We start from the raw sequence: 18,172 nt of genomic DNA, 5'->3' as shown, positions 1-18,172 counted from the left end.
GTGAGACAGTCCCAGAATCACAGGCTTACTTGTACCCTGCTCTGTACTTGTGTCCTTTTTTTCAACGTTGGCTTTTCCAGTTCTCCCTTTTCCTCCCAAGCTGGATTCTTCCTGCTTCTCTCCAGACCTGATGACAGCCCCTTCCCAGAGCCTTCCCTGCCTACCTGGACTGTGACTTCTGCCCCTCTGAGTGGTTGGTTACCCAGGAGGGGTCCCTGCTGAGAAGGGTTCCTGTGTCTCTTTGCTAGATAGACACAGCCCCCACCCACATCAGGACAGAGCATGATTTGCTACCTGCATGGAACACCACTGACTCCCTTGTCTTATTCATTCCCCCTGGAGCCATCTGGTAGAGTGGGGATTCTCCTCACCTGATCAATGAAGAACTAGAGGCTCAGAGAGGGGAATTGACTTGACCAAGATTGCACAGCATGGGTGGTTCTTTTTTTTTTTTTTTTTTTTTAAGATTTTATTTATTTATTTGACAGACAGAGATTACAAGTAGGCAGAGAGGCAGTCAGAGAGAAGAGAAAGCAGGCTCCCTGCTGAGTAGAGAGCCCGATGCGGGGCTCAATCCCAGGACCCTGGGATCATGACCTGAGCTGAAGGCAGAGGCTTTAACCCACTGAGCCACCCAGACGCCTCAGCATGGGTGGTTCTAAACTGGAGCCTGAACCCAGGGTTCTTTCCTCTTGACCCTGGCTGAAGGCATCTGAAGGCATCCAGGGTGGAGTCCAGGGTGTGGTTCTGGACAGGCTCAGGTTCAGCAGTGTGTCTCTAGAGCACTGGGCTGGGCCAGGCCATGTGGAGTCAGAGGAAGGACAGGTAGTTTGGAGCCCTGCTCAGGGCTGGGGCAGAGGGTGCTCAGCCCACACTGAATATAATTAGAACACCAGACCTTGAGGACGGCCCTTCCTCTTAAGGATTCTCAGTCTCCTGATCTGGAACATGGGAGGCCAGCCTGGTTGGTCTGACACCCACACTCAGATATTCTCTCAGTGTGTGGTTCCCATGGCCAGAATTCTAGGGGCTTCCAAGAAGGAGCGAGCCCTCCAAAAGGGGCTTCAAACCCCAGGGTCTTCTGGGGGAGGCTGCACAGGCTTCGCACTGCAACAGCACCTGCAGATAACATCTGAGCTCACCCGCCCAGCCATTTCCCCAGACCAGCCCCAGTGCTTGTGGTGCAGGGAGCACACCAAGCAAAGCTGGGAGCTTGTTGGCCCTCCACCATGTGGAGGACACTTGGGAAGGGGTGCAGAATAACTTCCAAGATCCTTCATGTCCTCCTGGCCAGCCTTGCCTTCTCAGAGTCCCTCAAGCCACAGGGATGACTGTCAGTTCCGGAGAAACACTGTGTGATCTCTTGCTCTGACTTTTGCTCATTCTGCTCCTCTTCTCTTTCCACTCACCTGACTGCTCTCCATCTTCTGAAATGCAGGTCAGATGTCCCCTCCTCTAGAAAGCCTTCCATGACCACCCCACCCCCACTTCCCATTAGAAGCCCTCTTGGCCGCTTCAGCCCTAGTGCCTCTGCTTCCTTCCGCCCTGATCACCCTGGGTTGTCAGTTAGTGTTTCTGGGTCTCCTGCCACCCTCCCTCCACTTTCCACCTCGACAGTGAGCTCCTTGAGATCACAGAAGGGTCTGACCCACCTTGGATTCCCCAAGTGTCCTGCATGGGGACAGGCATAGATATGGCAATCTTTGTAAAGGGTGAGTGAATTGAGGAGTATATGGGGTCTACTTCCTGCCAAGGTGGGGGGGTCCCCTGGACTGCCCTCCCTTCTGAGGATGGCCTTCAGGTGGGAAACTTGATCTATAGCCAGTGTGGCTGTGACCTTGCTACTCTGCCCTGATTTCTCTGGGTTTCCTGCTTGTCTTGTCTTCCTGGGATGTTCCCATCCTCCCTGCCTTCCCCACCTGCTGAAATTGTATCTTTTTAAGTTATTTCATAAGATGAGTCTAAATCATCTCCTTTAACTATCTCAACAACCTTATGCCATGGGTGCTCTTTTTAGATTGTAAGATTGGGACTCTGGTCATGGAGCTGACACTTGTCCAGGTACCCTAGCTGGGAATGGCAGAACTGGGATTTCCCACCTGCCCATTGTCCTCCCCTGCCCCTCGGTGGTGGTCTGGGCCCAGGTCCTCTGTTTGCCCTCATAGCACCTCACACCCAGCAGGGGTAGGGTGCAGGGGTTTCCAGAATGGTCATGTCACACTCCCCTGCCAGGCTGGACAGGGCCAGCCAGGTAGGCAGGTGAGAGGGTAGTCCATTCATTCTGCAGCTGCCCTAGTGGAGAAGCAGGAATGTTGTTCAACCACCCTGGAAATTCCGTAGCCGGCCTGGAAACTGCCTCAGCCCCTCCTTGTGGCTTTGAGTTAAGTAGCCTGGGACTCCAAGGAGAAGTCCAGGTGGGATAGAGGTGGAGGCAGGTAGAAGGGGTCAGTTAGTCTGCCCCTCACTCACTGGTGACTTCAGATGAGATCGTGGGCTACCCTTTTTGGCCTTGGTTTGTTGTTGGTGGTGGTGTTTGGAATTGTGAAATGGGTACGGTAACCATCAGAGGTGTTTCACTCTGAGGAAATACCAGGAAGAGTAGTAGTTCTAGTACCTGGAGTTCTAGAACACTAAGGTGTTCCCTCTGGCAGACAACTGACCAGATAGGCAGAGTCATGGGGCTCAAAGAGGGCTGGTCGGGGAGCTTCCTGGAGCAGAGGATCTGGGCTGTGGAGGATAAGAGGTAGTGATCAGGGGCACAGTTCCTAAAGTCAGGTCAAGGCTGCAGTTGGCTAGCTTTGTTACCCTGGAGAGGTGGGTTAGCCTCTCTGAGCTTCTCCGGATTAAATGAGAGGCAGTCTACCTAATACGGATTGGTTACAGAGAAAACACTCCACTCTTATTATGACATAAATGTTAGAAGATAAGGGACGGCCTTCTTGAGCAACGATAGGACCGTGGGACTGTTGTGCTTGGGATGGGAAGATGAGGCTGAAGGCAGAGAGACAGAGTTGTCCAGCGGGGTGACCTGGGTCGGCTCAGCCAGAGAGCCTTGAATGCCAGTCTCAGGAGCTCGGTCATTAGCCTGAGGGCAATAGGGGAGCCATGGAAGGGTTTTAGTTCAACAGTATAGGGTCAGATTTGCGTTTTTGGAAGAGCCAGTGACTGCGGTGTGAAAAAGGGACTGTAGGGGTTCCACTGTAGGGTGAGGGCGAGGATGCCAGCAAGCGTGTGGGCTGATGCAGTGGTCTGGAGAAGAAACACAAGCCTGAGGCCGTGGGCTGGGCAAGAGGGGCCTGTCTGAGCTGTTGCACTGGTGGAACTGACAGGGCCTGGTGAGTGGGGGTGACACGCGGGTGGGAAGGAGCTACAGTGTGGAGGATATATTAGAGTTTTACAGCGTGGAAGGACAGGTGGGAGAGATCCTTCTCTGAAATGGGAGGAAAGGCTTCAAGAAAGTGCTCTGCTCCACCTTGTCTGTTAAGTGAAGGCATCTCCTGAGGAGATGAGTGGTGTGGGAGGGGTAGGGGGAAAGGTGATGCTCTTTCCTTGGTCACTGGACTCCTCAGCGGGTTGGCAGATCACTAGGACGTTTCTCCACACCACCCCTCCTGCCCTGTTCCTGCAGCTGGCTGTCTCCTCTCTTCTTCCCACATCGGCGCCACCCGCCCCCCCCCTTGCACTTTGCTTCCAGCCTGGAGACCTGGCTTTAGCTATCTCAGACCAGCACCCCCTGCCTCCCATTGTAGGGAAATGGAGCAGATGGAAGAATGAAGGAGATGTCCTTCTCTCCTCTGATGAGCCTGAGGTTCTGGCGGATGCTGGGACTTGCACATCCAGAGGGGTCCCTCCCCCAGGGAACCAGCCACCCCCTCAATGAAACCTTGTGCCTGTTGTGTGTGAGGGCCTCGCAGACAAGACAAGAGATAAGAACCAGGGCCAGAATCCAGGAGGCCTGTGCTCCAGTCTTGGCTCTGTCCCTGGAGTATGGTGAGATCTGCTGTCAGAGCCTCAGTTTCCTCCTCTGTCAAATAGGAGTTTGATGCAGGTAATTTCTTTTTCTTTTCTTTTTTTTTTTTAAGATTTTATTTATTTATTTGACAGAGAGAGAGATCACAAGTAGGCAGAGAGACAGGCAGAGAGAGGGAGAGGGGGAAGCAGGCACGGGGCTCGATCCCATGACCCTGTGATCATGAACTGAGCTGAAGGCAGAGGCTTAACCCACTGAGCCCCCAGGCACTCCTGGTGCAGGTGATTTCTAAAGGCTCTTCCAGGCCCTGTCTAGGACACCGTGTGTGTGCATGCATGTGCGCACGCATGCATGTGTGTGCTCGTGCTGTGCAGACATCTGAATGTGACTGTGTAAGTCTCTGGGTATCTGGCTATGTCCATGTGTGGTTCATGTGTATTTATAATACCTATGGAGGAATGATTACAGGTGGGACAGGGAGGAGGAGGATTCCAGAAGAGGCCTAGCTTGAACAAATCTGTGTTGGCATGAGTACTGTCGAGTGTATACCAGGCAACTGTAGGGACTGAAGCACAGACCAGGATGGAGACGATGCTCAGCCCTGCAGGTTGTGAAAGAAAGACTTTCCCCAGCAGAGCCACACTCCTGTGAAAGGGGCTGCCGGGGGAGTGAGGCTGGGAGCAACCATCTCTGCACCACATGAGCCAAGGGTAGATGGCTAGGGCTGTGGGTGGGCAGCGGGCACTCCTACTGGGACAAGTACACCAGAGCCTGCCTCTTCTGGACTGACGTTAGAGCATCAGAAGTGGGCCTGGGAGGGCTCTGCCCAGGTGACTTCCTGCAACCAGCAAACCAAGAGCACCTGCTGTCTCCAGTTCCACAGAGCCCACAGCATGGCTGCTCTGAGAAATGCTAGAAGCTGGGTGTAGTCCAGGCCTTGGGACCTGTTTTTCCAGTTTCCCAAAGAATCCCCTGTGTCCTGGTCCAGGCTTGTGCATTCATGAGTGAGGAACCTGAGCAGGCACTGAGCATCCTGATGGAGAGCAAGTGCTGGTCAGGTATGGGCGTGCTGGGAGGTTGGGAGGGCCTCCCTGGCTGGGAGGCCCGTGCAGCTTCACTCGTGTGCATGTATATGCTGAGCAGGGTTCAGTTGAGAGGGATCCCTACCCTGCTCCCTCATCCCAAACTGTGATGAGTTCAGGTTTCAGAGCCAGAGAGCCCTGGTATCAAGCCCATTTTCTCCCATTCCTAGCAGTGTGACCTTGAATGAGTAGCTCAACCTCTGTGGCAGCATCTGCTGAGGAGTAAGGGGTGGGGGGGTGAAATGAAGATGTTGCATGGAAGCTGTTCAGCCCAGGCTTGGCCCCTACAAAATGAGGGGTTGTGGGTAAGGGGGACCAGGACCAGGAACTCCTGATCCAGGCTGACTCCATGACCTGAACCAGGGATGAGCAAGATGAAAGAATGTGTTTGGCTCAGACAGCTGATGCACCTCCAGAATGCCTGGGTCCAATTCCCCTCCCCCTGGCATTTCCCTGGCCTGGCTGGAGAGTGGTAGGCCTCCTGAAATTGAGAGGCAGTCCAGGTGCCTGCCTAGGGCAGGAGGAGGACTAGGCCTCAGGTGGTCTGGTCCCCAGGAGGCCAGCAAGGGTAGGCAGCTGAGAAATCTGTGTCAGGGCCACTCTGGGAGGCCCTCAGAGGGATAAGGGAAAGAAGAGCCACTGTCATAAGGCTCAGCCTCCCCTGGACCCCTGTATCCTTTTGTGCTTGCTTCATTAATTCATTCACTCGTTCTCTCATTCGTGTCATACCTGCTCTGGATCAGGCCTCTTCCTGGGTGATTGGGACAGAGAAAAGAATCAGATGGACGCAGCCTTCTAGGAGCACCTGGAATGTGTTGGGGTAGAGGGTGGAAAGACAGATTGCCAACAGGGTGTAAGGAACGTCGGGGGTGGTGGAGGGTCAGAGCTTCAGAGACGAGATGACATTTGAGAAGAGCCTGGAGGGGTGAGCAGGATGGGGTACAGTGCAAGTGGGTTCTGGGAGGGCTTTCCAGGCAGAAAGAACAGCTTAAGCAAAGGTAGGGAAGCCTGGCAGGGCACTTACAAGGCAGGACCAGCCAGAACTGGGCACAGAGGGGCTGGCGAATGGTGTTGGACAAAGTTAGGTGGGAACTGGGGGTGAGACCCCGAGGGCATTGGGGGTAAGGAGAGGCAGAGTGGAGGGCCAAGGGAGAGGACTGGGGATTTGGCTATCTTTATAAGCAGGAGCTGGGGGGCCAGCCAGTGGAGGGACATGGCAGGCAGGTTCATTCTGGATGGAGGCCATGGCAATGGAGTCCCCAGCTGGCCTGAGTGGGTGGAGGCCCGGATGTCTTAAAACAGGTGGAAAGGGCAGTTTCCTTGGTTCAGGAGAGACTTAGGGAAGTCCCCACCCATCTCACTAGCATCAGAAATTCCACCTTTAGGGATTAGCCAGAAAACTTTTGTGTAGAAATACTGTAGTTTGGGGGGGGGGGGGGCGTGGGGGAAAGGGCCCTGACCCAGAGGAGAGACCTGCCAGACCTCAGCATGGTCATATCTGACAAGGAGTGCCTCTCTCCCCATACCTGCTCCTCCTCCCCACCCCTGAGCCAGGCATCCCACCAGCCTCCCTCTCCTAACCCTCCCCTCCCCAAACTCCCTCTGGGCTAGTTTCTCCCCTCTCAGCGTCCCCAGGCCTGCCCCCAGCCTGGGCCTTAACGTCACTCCCCTAGCCAACTACACCCCGCTGTTGCACAGCCTTCGGTGAAGACCTGTCTCTCCTCCTCTGGTGACCTGAGAGGGCTTCCCGAAGATTCAGGAGAAGGCCACTGTACCAGAGCGAGGAGCAGAGTTCTCTCCTGAGAATAGGCAGGAGCCACAGAGGGTTTCAAGCAAAGGAATGATTTTGTCTTTACAAAGACTCCTCTGGATTGGGGGGAACTGAGGCTAGAGAGGCAGGGAGGGTGAAGGCAGCATGGGCAGTGTGGAGCAGGGGTGGGATACAGGAAATGCTTTGATGCCAGGTCCTGAGTCCTGGCTCTAGGCCAGAGGGGTCCCAGCAGGCCAGCCCTAACTAGAGTTCCCCCTGGCGGGGGTGCTGCCCCTACTCAGTTGGCATCACGTAACCTCCCTGTCTCCTCACCCTGGGTCAGCCCTGCCTCCTCGAGGAGGAACCTGCATCTCTGAGAGGTACACACTCCCTTCTTCCTGTTTGCACATTTGCTGACAACAGGAGACACATAAGATTCTGGGGTTGGGGATATGGGGCATGGGCAGAGAAGGGAAACTGAGGGAACTATGCATCTTTCAGCCCCCTAATCTCAACCTCAGGGAGCCTGAACTATTATTTCTAGGCTGGGCAGTAAGCTAAGAGGCCTAAGAGAGTGAGTGTTACCGGCCCTACAGAATCCTCAAGTCCCAGCCTCTCAGGACCTCAGGTTCCAAAAGGAAGGGAATTGTACAGTCCCAGACTCCTAGGATAGGGAGAATTCACATGTCATCTCCTCTCTCTGTCCTCCCAGACACACCCACACACAGGACACAAGCTTTTCCGCAGACTCTGCTAGAAGAGCCTTTTACCTCCCAAACAGGGAGTTCACTACCTCCTTCCTGTGACCCCTTCCATTGTGGGGTGGACCTGGATAGGAAATGCAGGCATCCCTAGCTATGTGACCTAGGACAAATTATTTTAATGACCTGTATCTTAGACTTTCATATTTTTTTATAGGAAGAAACTATCTATGGTTTTTATTTTTTTAGGATTTTATGTATTAGAGAGAGAGTTCATAAGCAGTGGGGAGGGTTAGAGAGAGAAGCAGACTTCCTGGTGAGCAGGGAGCCGCTTGATGTGGGGCTTGATCCCAGGACCTAGGATCATGACCTGAGCCAAAGGCAGAGGCTTAACTGACTGAGCCACCCAGAAGCCCCTAAAGGAAGGAACTTTCTAATGCTTCCAGGAAAGTAGGGACTACCTACTGGCCAGAAACGCTTCAGCAGGCAGTGGACGCTGGGTGTGGGCCAAGCAGCCATCCTTAGAGACCCTTTTCTGTGAATTTGAGATGACACTGCGGTGGGACCCCCTCATCTCCTCAGATTCTAGAGCGCAGGGTCCTTGATCTAGAACTCTGTGCTCCTGAGGTTCTAGAGCAGGGTGGCCAAACTTTTTTTAAGGCCAGGTGGTAGTTTTTTAGGCTTTCAGAAACACAGTCTTTGTTACAACCGTTCAACTCTTCATAAATAGATGGGTATGACTGTGTTCCAATCAAGTTTTTGTTTTGTTTTGTTTTCAGAAACAGACTGGTAAGCTGCCCCTGGCCCTCCGGATGTAGTTTGCCTATCCCTGTCCTAAAGTTTTAGAGGTATGTGGCCCTGATACTCATGGAGCTCACACATTCTCGAAGTTCTTGGGTCCCACGGTTCTGGGCCCTCTGGGTCAGGGAGAGAGCCAGGTCAAATGGTTACAAAGGCCTGGAACCTGGTTGGGCAGATCTGAACCAAGGGGCTCTGTGGGTGCGCGTGGTCCTTCATGGCCCCCATCGGGTGGGCGTGTCAGGGCCCCCCCCCCCCCCAGCCCCGGTCATGACCCTGACAGCTCTTCTCTTTCCCCGCCCCCACCCCCGGCATCCCCCTCCCTCTCAGGGCGATGGCCACAGGCCTGGGCCGCTGGAACAGCACGGCCAATGACTCCTGGGAAGGGGACGAGCTGGGCTACAAGTGCCGTTTCAATGAGGACTTCAAGTATGTGCTGCTGCCCGTGTCCTATGGCGTGGTGTGCGTGCTGGGGCTGTGTCTGAACGCCGCGGCGCTCTACATCTTCCTGTGCCGCCTCAAGACGTGGAACGCATCCACCACGTACATGTTCCACCTGGCCGTGTGCGATGCGCTCTACGCCGCATCCCTACCACTGCTGGTCTACTACTACGCGCGCGGCGACCACTGGCCCTTCAGCACGGTGCTGTGCAAGCTCGTGCGCTTCCTCTTCTACACCAACCTGTACTGCAGCATCCTCTTCCTCACGTGCATCAGCCTGCACCGCTGCCTGGGGGTCCTGCGGCCGCTGCGCTCGCTGCGCTGGGGCCGCGCGCGCTACGCCCGCCGGGTGGCGGCCGCCGTGTGGGTGCTGGTGCTGGCCTGCCAGTCCCCCGTGCTCTACTTCGTCACCACCAGCGCACGTGGTGACCGCATCACCTGCCACGACACGTCCGCGCCCGAGCTCTTCGGACAGTTCGTGGCCTACAGCTCCGTGATGCTGGGGCTGCTCTTCGCCGTGCCCTTTGCCACCATCCTGGTGTGCTACGTGCTCATGGCTCGGCGGCTGCTGAAGCCAGCCTATGGGACATCGGGAGGCCTGCCTCGGGCCAAGCGCAAGTCGGTGCGCACCATCGCGGTGGTGCTGGCGGTCTTCGCGCTCTGCTTCCTGCCCTTCCACGTCACGCGCACTCTCTACTACTCCTTCCGCTCACTGGACCTCAGCTGCCACACCCTTAATGCAGTCAACATGGCCTACAAGATCACGCGACCGCTTGCCAGTGCCAACAGCTGCCTGGACCCTGTGCTCTACTTCCTGGCCGGGCAGAGGCTCGTGCGCTTTGCCCGAGATGCCAAGCCGCCCACCGACCCCACTCCGGTGGCCCCAGCTCGCCGCAGAGTGGGCCTGCGCAGGTCGGACAGGACTGACATCAAGAGGATCAGAGACGTATCAACCAGCAGTGAGGACTCTAGGCGGACAGAGTCGACACCAGCTGGTGGTGAGAACACTAAGGATATCCGGCTGTAGGACCTGAGCCCCTCAGGCCTGTGCAAGTTCATATGGGGGCTGGGGCTGTAGGGGCTAGGACTTCTGCAGATGCGATATTCTCCCTAGATAGGGCCCCATTAGTGACTCATGCCTGATGGTCAAGGGAGCTGTGACCTCAGTGCTCTGTCATTTGGCAGGGGCTCAGAATGCTGTCTGTGGCCCAGAGATCTCAACAGTCCCTAGGATGCCTGTCACAATTTGTGTGTGTGAGTTGGGGAATAGAGCTTCAAGAAAGGCAAGGGTAAGACCCCTGGCCTGGCTCCCACACAGATAGCTGGCGGTGCCTGCCAGGTCAGATCAAGGCTTGATCAAAGCCTGATGAAGTCAAATGGAGAACCGGGCCCAGAGGGGAAAGCGACTTACCAAGGTCACAGTCTTGGCCTGAGCCACCTAGGAGGGACAGGGTTACAGGCTGACCAAAGGACCCTGGTAAGGTGCCAGGATTGAGCTAGAGCTTCCTGCAGAGGGGTCTAGGGCAGGTCTGGATGGTTCTTTCCTCTGAGGAGGAGCCCCATCCTGAGTGATGAACGAAACGTCAGGGAACTGATGTCAGAAACCCAGCTGGAGGCTCCCCTGGGCTGGGAGCCAGTTTGAGGCTGTAACTTGTACTGATGTGGTTGTTACCTACTGCGTTGTGCCCTGTTGTGTGGTTTGAGGATGACAATACAGCCTAAGAAGCTCTCACCAGCCACATTGGGGTCTTTTCTCCAGCCTGTACTCCTCTGCCACCTGCCCTCCCATTAGCTGCCTCAGCAGACAGGAGTCAGGTGGGGTCCTGTCCTTGGAATCCCCCCACTTTAGGGCTCAATGGCTATGACCAGTCATGTGCTGCTAAATGCTAAACCATCTAACTGATTCTCCAGGGGGTGAGGGGAGCCCCTTATTTGTAGCTTTGCCAACAGCATTGATGCAGATACTCCTGCCTTGGCCAGTTTCAGACTACTAATGTGACATCAACCTCCTTTCACAGTTCCTGAGAATGTAACACTTGGCTCTTGCAAGCAGAGCCAAGAGGCTCCAGCACACCATAGATAACACTGCGTGGTTGGGGCTGTGGACCACTGGGTCAGAGAGGCTGCCTGGCCTCTCTGACCCAGTGGGGGACACACCTGGGCTGTAGCTTCTGAGAAAAGCAGTTTATCAGAGAACATCCAGATGCAGGGTGCATCTTGGGCAAAGACATGGGAACAAGAAAGCAGGGTATGCAGGAACTGGAAGCAGGCCAGGCAGCCAGGGCCTAGGCTCACGGCAGGAATGAGGCTGGGGTTGGATCACGAGGATAGCAAGACAGGGCTCCCTCCTTGCCTTTCCCTGAGGTTTCTTTCGCACAGGCGCTAAGTATGGGAGAGATTCATTTCTCTTCCTGTCCATTCCTCTGTCTCTTGGGAAAATCCAGCTATGTGGCATAATAGTTTGTGCTTAGCCTGGGTCAGGGCTTAGGGTGAGGGAGATCTTTCTCACCTGTGACAGATTCTGGGTCCACCCGGCACTACTGTGGAGATTTGTAGAACTCAGATGAACAGGGCCCAGCTCAGCTTTAGGAAAGGGGTAGGGCAAAGCTGACAGGACTCACTCTTAATCTCAAATGTAAAGACTCACTCCCTCCCTCGGGGACACCCCCTGCCCTATCAGCCCATTCTGCCTGAGAGAAGATTCTTTTCTCACCCAAATTCTGCCTCCCTCTTATGACTTCTTCACCCTTCCCACTCTACTTTGTCAGAACAGAGCACCCTCTCCTCAAGAGTTTGAGTCTAGCTCCACAGCTCCCTGATGCAGCAGGGACCCATCAAAAGCCAGGATCCAGAAAAATTATTCTGGATTGCAATGGTAGTGATGTGCTCAAAGTAGTGTGAAATGCTCACCTCCCACATTCTAGGTCCTATACTTCTGTTAATGTGACTGGAGACCCTGTGAGCTTTTTTGTGACTATTTTTTGCAGACTGTCCTTGAGCCTTTCCTGCAGGCCCAAGCCTGTCTCTTTCCTACCAGCTGCTGCTCAGGCTGAACCCCATCCTAGTTATAGGAATCCCATACCCAGGTAAGATTACACCTAAGAGTGTAAATGCTGGGCTCTGATTCCCTTGGTCCTGCTTAGACCCAGAGGCAAGAGGTTGTACACCATGATTCTGGGGGCTCCTGAGTGTTCATCTGTGGTTGGGGGTAGGCCCAAGTACCCTTAGTCCCCATTCTTTCATGTTCTGCCATCTACTCCTCAAGTGGCTGTCCTGGAGACCCTGAGAACCCAGGGCCGTACAGCACATGGAGCCAACACTATGACCTAGCCCCAGGAGGTCTTCCTTGAACCAGCACATTCTCAGCGCAAAGGACCTGGGAAAGGAGGGCCTTACTCACCATCTAATCCAGTGTCAGACACTGTGTTTGGGGGGGGGAGTGCAGAGAGACTCTAAGGGAACGAGGATCAGGCCCAGGGTTCCACCCCTGGACCCCAATAAGACTGTCTGACCCCTCGATGTGGACGTCTGTCCTTGCTGCTCAGTGCCTAGACCATCCACCTAGTGGGTGAGGTTCTGACCCCTGCCTTGTGCTATTTTCAGCTGGAGTGAGAGCAGGATTTTCCACTCCCAGCCCCTGACTATTGTCCAGTAGTGACGTGGGGGGACCTGCCTGCTCTCAAAATATCTCCTCTTACTCACTGGGCCTCCCTGCTCCCTCCCAACTACCCCACCTCCTTGCCCTGACATCACTTCCTGGGGCTGTTGACTCTTGAAGGCCACTGTGAAAGGGCATAGTCACCTGATGGGGACCCTGGGGATTATCCAGCCCAGCAGTAGACTTGAGAGGGGTGGGGCCTGCCCCAAGGTCACTCAGCCGGTCAGCATGGAGCCTGGATGTGTGCCAGCAGCTCAGGCTGTCGCTGCTGCTCTGCTCCCCTTAGTTCAGGTCCATGCCTTAGTGGGATTCCTGTCATCACCCCTGCTGCCCTAGCACCTTCCCCTCCCCCCACCACATGGAGCTGGTGAGTGGAGCTGTGGCACTGAAGCTCTGAGGCCTGGGTCATAGAAGAGAAGGGGAGCAGTGGGCAGGGAGGTAAAGGTCTGCTGTCCTCCCTGCAGTGGCTAGTCTCGGTGAGCTTGGTGCATCCAGGACAGGGGCCCTGGCATGTGAGGGATCTCTGCCCCAGGCGGGGGTTGGGCAGGTATCCCATGGCTCAAGAGGAAGGTCAGGCCCCCAGAGCTACTCCTCTGTCACCACCCTGTCACAGCAGACTTGAGCTCTTCTGTTCTGAGTCAAGCTCATGAGGAAGGATACTCCTGTATTAACTCACATCCCAGGCACCTCTCATCGCTCTAATTTATTCTTCCCCATGACTGTGTGAAATAGACATTATCATCCCCATTTAGCGGAAGAGGAGACAGGCCATGAGATGTGAGGACTTGCTCCAGGTTATACAGGCAGCCAGGGGTGAGTCAGGATGGAATCCGGGTCCATCAGATAGATTAGTTCCCTTTCCGGCATCCCAGGCTGCTTGCAGTTCCTGCTGGGCAGGAGGGTGTGTAATCAGCTCTCCCTGGGATTCGAGCTGGAAGGGGCATTGTAGTGGGGGTGGGGAGCCTTTACCACTGCTGCCCGAGTGGGGTCTCTGCGTCTTGCAGCTGTGGCGCCTCCGGCAAGTTACTGAATCTTGCTGGGCCTCCGTTTTCTCATCTCTGAAAGAACATCCTCCCTCCCACACTGGGCATTGGATTGATAACGCATGAAACACTTCAAACAGTCCCAGGCACTGGGTAAGCATTTCCACGGCTGGCACAGTGCCAAGGTGAGGCCAGGCCAAGCGGCTGGACCCTGTCCTCGTGGAGTTGACATAACAGTGTAGAACCACGCTAGGATGCATTATGGGAGGAGAGGAATGTCCAGCCAGTGAGCCACAGTGGGCCTCCCATGACCAACGCTTCCCAGGATGGAGCAGGAGGAAAGCAGGTCTACCCTGGGGTAAGGTGTGGGAACTCCCTCTGTCCTGCTTGGCACTAGGTGGCCCTCAGGTCCATGGGCCTGTGTGTGTGTGTAGAATCTTGTTGCCAGGCTGTGAGAGGGCAGCATGCAGAGGCAAGAGGGGGAGGAGGAGGGAGGGCATTGATACCAAATTCTGGAGCCAGCCCCTGTGGTTCGGAGTGCTCCCACTCGCCATGGCAACAGGCTTAGTCATTTCTCCCTACGTGATGGTTGCCATTATGGGGTGCTGTAACAACTACTTCGTTCAACCAAGACCCCGGAGATGCAGACCAGCTGGGAGCTGGGCCAGAGCAAGCAACAGATGGGCAACTTTGCTGTGTGGCCAGAGGCTAGCTGCCTACCCTCTCTGGGCCACTCTCTGGAGATTGGATCCCTTGCCTCCCAAGTCCCAGTTCTCCTGCCTCAGGGCATCAGCCACCTTGCTCTTCAGCAAAGGCACAACTAACAGTTGCTCCCCCAGGCATTCTCCCAACCCCCTGGGCTCTTAGTTCTGAGGGCTAGAGTTGGCAGCAATTCTCCCCTGGCATCAAGTGACAGGAAAGCGACTCCATGGGCACCCCTTGGGAACTTGGAGCAGAGCTGGTCCACTGTTTAATGGCCCTGCCCCTTGCAGATGGAGGGTGGGAGAGGTGTTTGCCTTGCCAAGTGCTATGTGCAAGCGGGTGGGGGGGAGATGAACTCCCGAAGCCGCCCTCTCCTCCTCTCCCTTGTGCACCAGATGTCTTGGGGAATCCCTTCTCTCCGGGCCTCAGTTTCCCCATCTGCCATGAGGCTTGGCTCTGCCCAGCTGCTCTTCCTCCAGTACAGGCTTCCTAAGCTTACCTCCGTCTTGGCTCTCGTTCAGCCAGGTGTCCAGTCTCAGCCCTGTCCCAGCAGGAACAGTGGATGGGGCTGGGCCAGTCAATCATGGCCCCAGACTCAGTCCCCAAGGGCTCACCCTGGACTATTTTCAGCTGTTGGAGATGGAGTCAGAAAAGGGCTTTCCACTCCCAGCACAATGGCTGCCCTGGACCATTGTCCAGCAGTGACCAGGAGATCTGCCTGCCCAAAAATAGCTTCCCTGCCCCTACTCCCTGGGTGTCCCCACCTCGACGTGGCTTCCCTGTTAGCTCCCAAAGGCTGTTGTGAAGCAGCGCATGAGTCCCCTGGAAGGCAGGACTGGTTGGAATCCGTTTTCCCTCCTGGCAGGGACCCCGGGGATGGTTTGGCTGCTTAGAGGGACAAGAGGCCCAAAGAGAGCTGTGCCTTGCCTAAGGCCACACAGCAGTCAGCGTGGAGACTAGATGCTGCCCTCATCAGCACCGGGCTGTGCCTTCTGAGAGCTCATCTTGGAGGAGGGCAGGTGGGCTTGCTGGAAAGAGGCCTGGGGGAGGTGGGTGGAAGGGGATGGATCTTGGGAACCTGGAGCACCTGATTCAATCCTCTTTTTCTCTTTTTACCAAATGTGGCTTTAGCTGGCACTGAATCCGGGCTTACCAAGCTGTGGCTCTGGGGAAAGGAGGAGTTGGGGGACCCAGGGAAGTCAAGGTAGGAGGAGTAGTGTTCTGTCCCAGCTTGGCTATCACCAGCTCTGTGAGCACAAATTCGATTTCTTTGTCTGCAAAATGGAACTGTTAATACTTCTTTTTCCAGTTTGCTGAACAGTGAGAATGCAGGCAGGCACAAACACTGCTCTTTTATTTTCCTATCAGTCCTGCCTACCCAATGTCTAATTTCCCTTTCCCATCCATAAACTGTTTATATGGTAAACTCCAAATAGTTGAGTCACTTGCAACAAAGTTCACTCCAGCTGAAGGTTCCAATCCCTACTTAATTTAATGCCCACCCCTCCTCTTCCCCAATGCTGGGGGGAGCCTTCTCCCCACTCCTTTGGGTCCCTCTCTCCTCTGGGTGTTGGGCAAGGTGGGGAAGAGGAAGGGGACCACTGTGTCTTCCCCAGGACAGCCACAGCCCTTTCTTGCTGTCCTTGCTTCTCTGGCTATGACCACATGTCCATCAGTGCCTCTCTGCGTGGAGCCCTCCAAAAGCCAGCCCACACCTTTGTAAAGAATCTCTTCGTTCACCCAGTCTGAGTGTGCCCCACCTTCCTTGCTGAGACCCTTGGCTCCTATGCCCCAGTCTCCTGAGTGACTTTTCTAGAGCTCCCCTCTCCTGGCTTGGTTGACAGCTCACAACAGCAGGGATGTTTTCAAGGTCACTGAGCCTAGTGTTCAGCCTGTGGAATCAGCATGGAGGGTGGTATAGAGCTGGGGTAATAAACTCAGAGCAAGTGTCTGACCCCAATTGTTTTCGTGTTTCTGTTGAAAGTAGGGTATTTTACCCACTATGTATCTTCAGATTTATGTCCTGGAGCCAAATTCCAAATCAGCAGCCACATGAAAAGTCCCACCTCATTGTGGGATTAAACTGTTAGACCAGCCTTTGTGACCAAAGCAACTGCAAAATGCGGAGGAGGAAATTCAAAGCCTACTGCATGGTCACCACGCAGCCTGTGCTAATGCGTCTATGTGTGCGTGCGTGTGTGTGTGTTTATGCCTGTGTTGAGTTGTCACATCTGTGTTCTAGGGAGAGTGCTGGAGGGAAGGGCAGCCCCCACAGACACCAAGTAGCAGAAGGGCTTCGGGTGGGTGGCCACCCTGGAGAAAGCAGAGGGAAGAGGGTCTGCCAGGAGGTCAAACTATTGGAAGGAGATGGGCTTGGAGGTGGCAGGAGGAGATGGGGAGTCTGGAGAGGACCCGGTGTGTGTGTGCTTCATGGCCCTATTAAGGTCTCTATTAATTTACCACTAAATCCCCAGCTGCCAGCTCTAGGGACCCCTTTCTGCTCCCCTCATTCCCCACTCTTCCTCCTTTTCCCCAGCTCCCATCCCTCCACACTCCCCATTTTCCTCCTCTTTTTGGCTCCCTGTAACAAAGAGAAGCAAACAGGCCACTTCAGAGCATCAGACCTATCCTTTCTTGAGCGCTGGCTTTCCTCCTCCATGGCCTGTGCTTGGGCCACTCTAGGTCCCCAGTTCGTGGATGCTGCCCTGCTGCCCCCTGGTGGCCAGAGTGGCTGCAGCTGCAGGCCCTGGGGCTGCGGTCCAGACCTTCCCCTGTGGAGTGATGAGAGGAAAAGGATCCTGCTGGCAGCCAAGTTGTTGGAGAGTGTGAGGCGAGGGTGGGACTGAGAATTGAAATAGGGAACACAGTTTGCAAAACATACACTGACTTGAAAAACAGGTAATAATACTTGATCAAGCCGTGCTGTCCATCTCAGACTATCTAAGTGCACACGTCATGTACCTGGACTCACAGATTCCAAGAGATGACTACAGACAAGCGGATCTAATTGTAACACTCCTGGAGGACTCCTGTATTCTCAACGTAGGAGTTACAGCAACTCCCTGCTTCTCAAATTCTGACCAATCTCTGACAAAGATCATCCTTGGACTAACTCCAACCCCCCATGATCCTATAAGCACCCTTCTGACCCCCCACTTTGGAGACACCCCAGAGATTCCCCCACTGTGAAATCTTTGCTCCATCAAATAAGAGGCCCAGATTTGTTGGCTGCAGGTGTGTTCGTGGTGGAGCTGCCGGCACTGACAAGAGATTCCTGCAGAAGGAGGGAGAGCAGCTGACAGTTCAGCTCTCTATTCCAGCCTACCCCCCACGCCCCAGGGGCTCTCAGGGACTGCCCCATGACCCATCGCAGTACACTCTGGCGCCAGGACAAAGTGCAACACTGGGTGTTTTCTTTCTTCAGAGGAAGCACACCGTGTCCAGATGTTGGCTTTGTCAAGACAAGACTGAGGGGCAGACCCCACTGCTCCATTCTCCCAGCATTGCCCCCGACAGCCTCCCCAGTCTGAGGTTTCAAAGATGCTCCATTGACCCTCTCTGGTTCTTCCAGGAGCAGGGGCAGGGGTGTCCCTGAGGATGGTGCCATGATGTCCTCTGGCCATGTGTTTCCCTTTGACCTCCTGCTTACCTTCAGGGCCCCAGATGGGGTTCCCCACCTTCACAGGCTGTCAGGAAGGCACCCAAGCTCTGGTTTGGAGAACACAGCTGAGTGTTTGGGAGAGGGGTGAGAGGCCCTCCTAAGGGGCTTTCTCGGGCCTCTGCCCCCAGCCCTGCCCCATTCCAGTGCCTCCACCCCCACCAGAGCCCCTGACTTCTGGATGCCTCTAGAAGTCCTTGCCTCCTCACAGGGTAGCCTCTAAGACTCGACTCGCACCTCCTGTGAGGTGCGACCAAGCTCAGCTGGTCCTCCTAGCCCCGTCAGAAATCAGGGTCCAGCCACTGCAAAAGTGTTGTATGTAATTTGGATCCCATCAGTGCGTAAAATGCATCTGACTCTCAGGCATGTGGAAGGGGGGAGTGGGAAGCACAAAGGGGAGCCAGCCCTCCGAGCCCCACCCTCACATCT

General features: G+C 55.0%; 1 protein-coding gene across 6 annotated transcripts in view; it reads left to right on the top strand.

The window, feature by feature from the left end:
- P2RY2 (purinergic receptor P2Y2) overlaps positions 1 to 16,039 on the top strand; it is a 66,814-nt gene extending 50,775 nt beyond the window's left edge. For 4 of the 6 annotated variants that reach the window (XM_059133343.1, XM_059133334.1, XM_059133300.1 and 1 more), the window contains 2 exons: positions 8,283 to 8,351; positions 8,632 to 16,039. In XM_059133343.1, coding sequence (XP_058989326.1) covers positions 8,636 to 9,769 — 1,134 coding nt within the window. In that variant the 5' untranslated portion in view covers positions 8,283 to 8,351; positions 8,632 to 8,635 and the 3' untranslated portion in view covers positions 9,770 to 16,039. Of the gene's footprint in view, positions 1 to 3,749; positions 4,049 to 8,282; positions 8,352 to 8,631 lie in introns of all 6 variants that reach the window. The other 2 variants (XM_059133309.1, XM_059133323.1) reach the window with 1 other exon arrangement.
- The last annotated feature ends 2,133 nt before the right edge of the window (positions 16,040 to 18,172 follow it).

The sequence above is a fragment of the Mustela lutreola genome, chromosome 1 (genome assembly GCF_030435805.1).
Source record: "Mustela lutreola isolate mMusLut2 chromosome 1, mMusLut2.pri, whole genome shotgun sequence".
Classification (NCBI taxonomy): Eukaryota; Metazoa; Chordata; class Mammalia; order Carnivora; family Mustelidae; genus Mustela; species Mustela lutreola.
The sequence above is the reverse complement of the archived record's forward strand: the minus strand, read 5'-3'. Positions and strand labels throughout refer to the sequence as shown.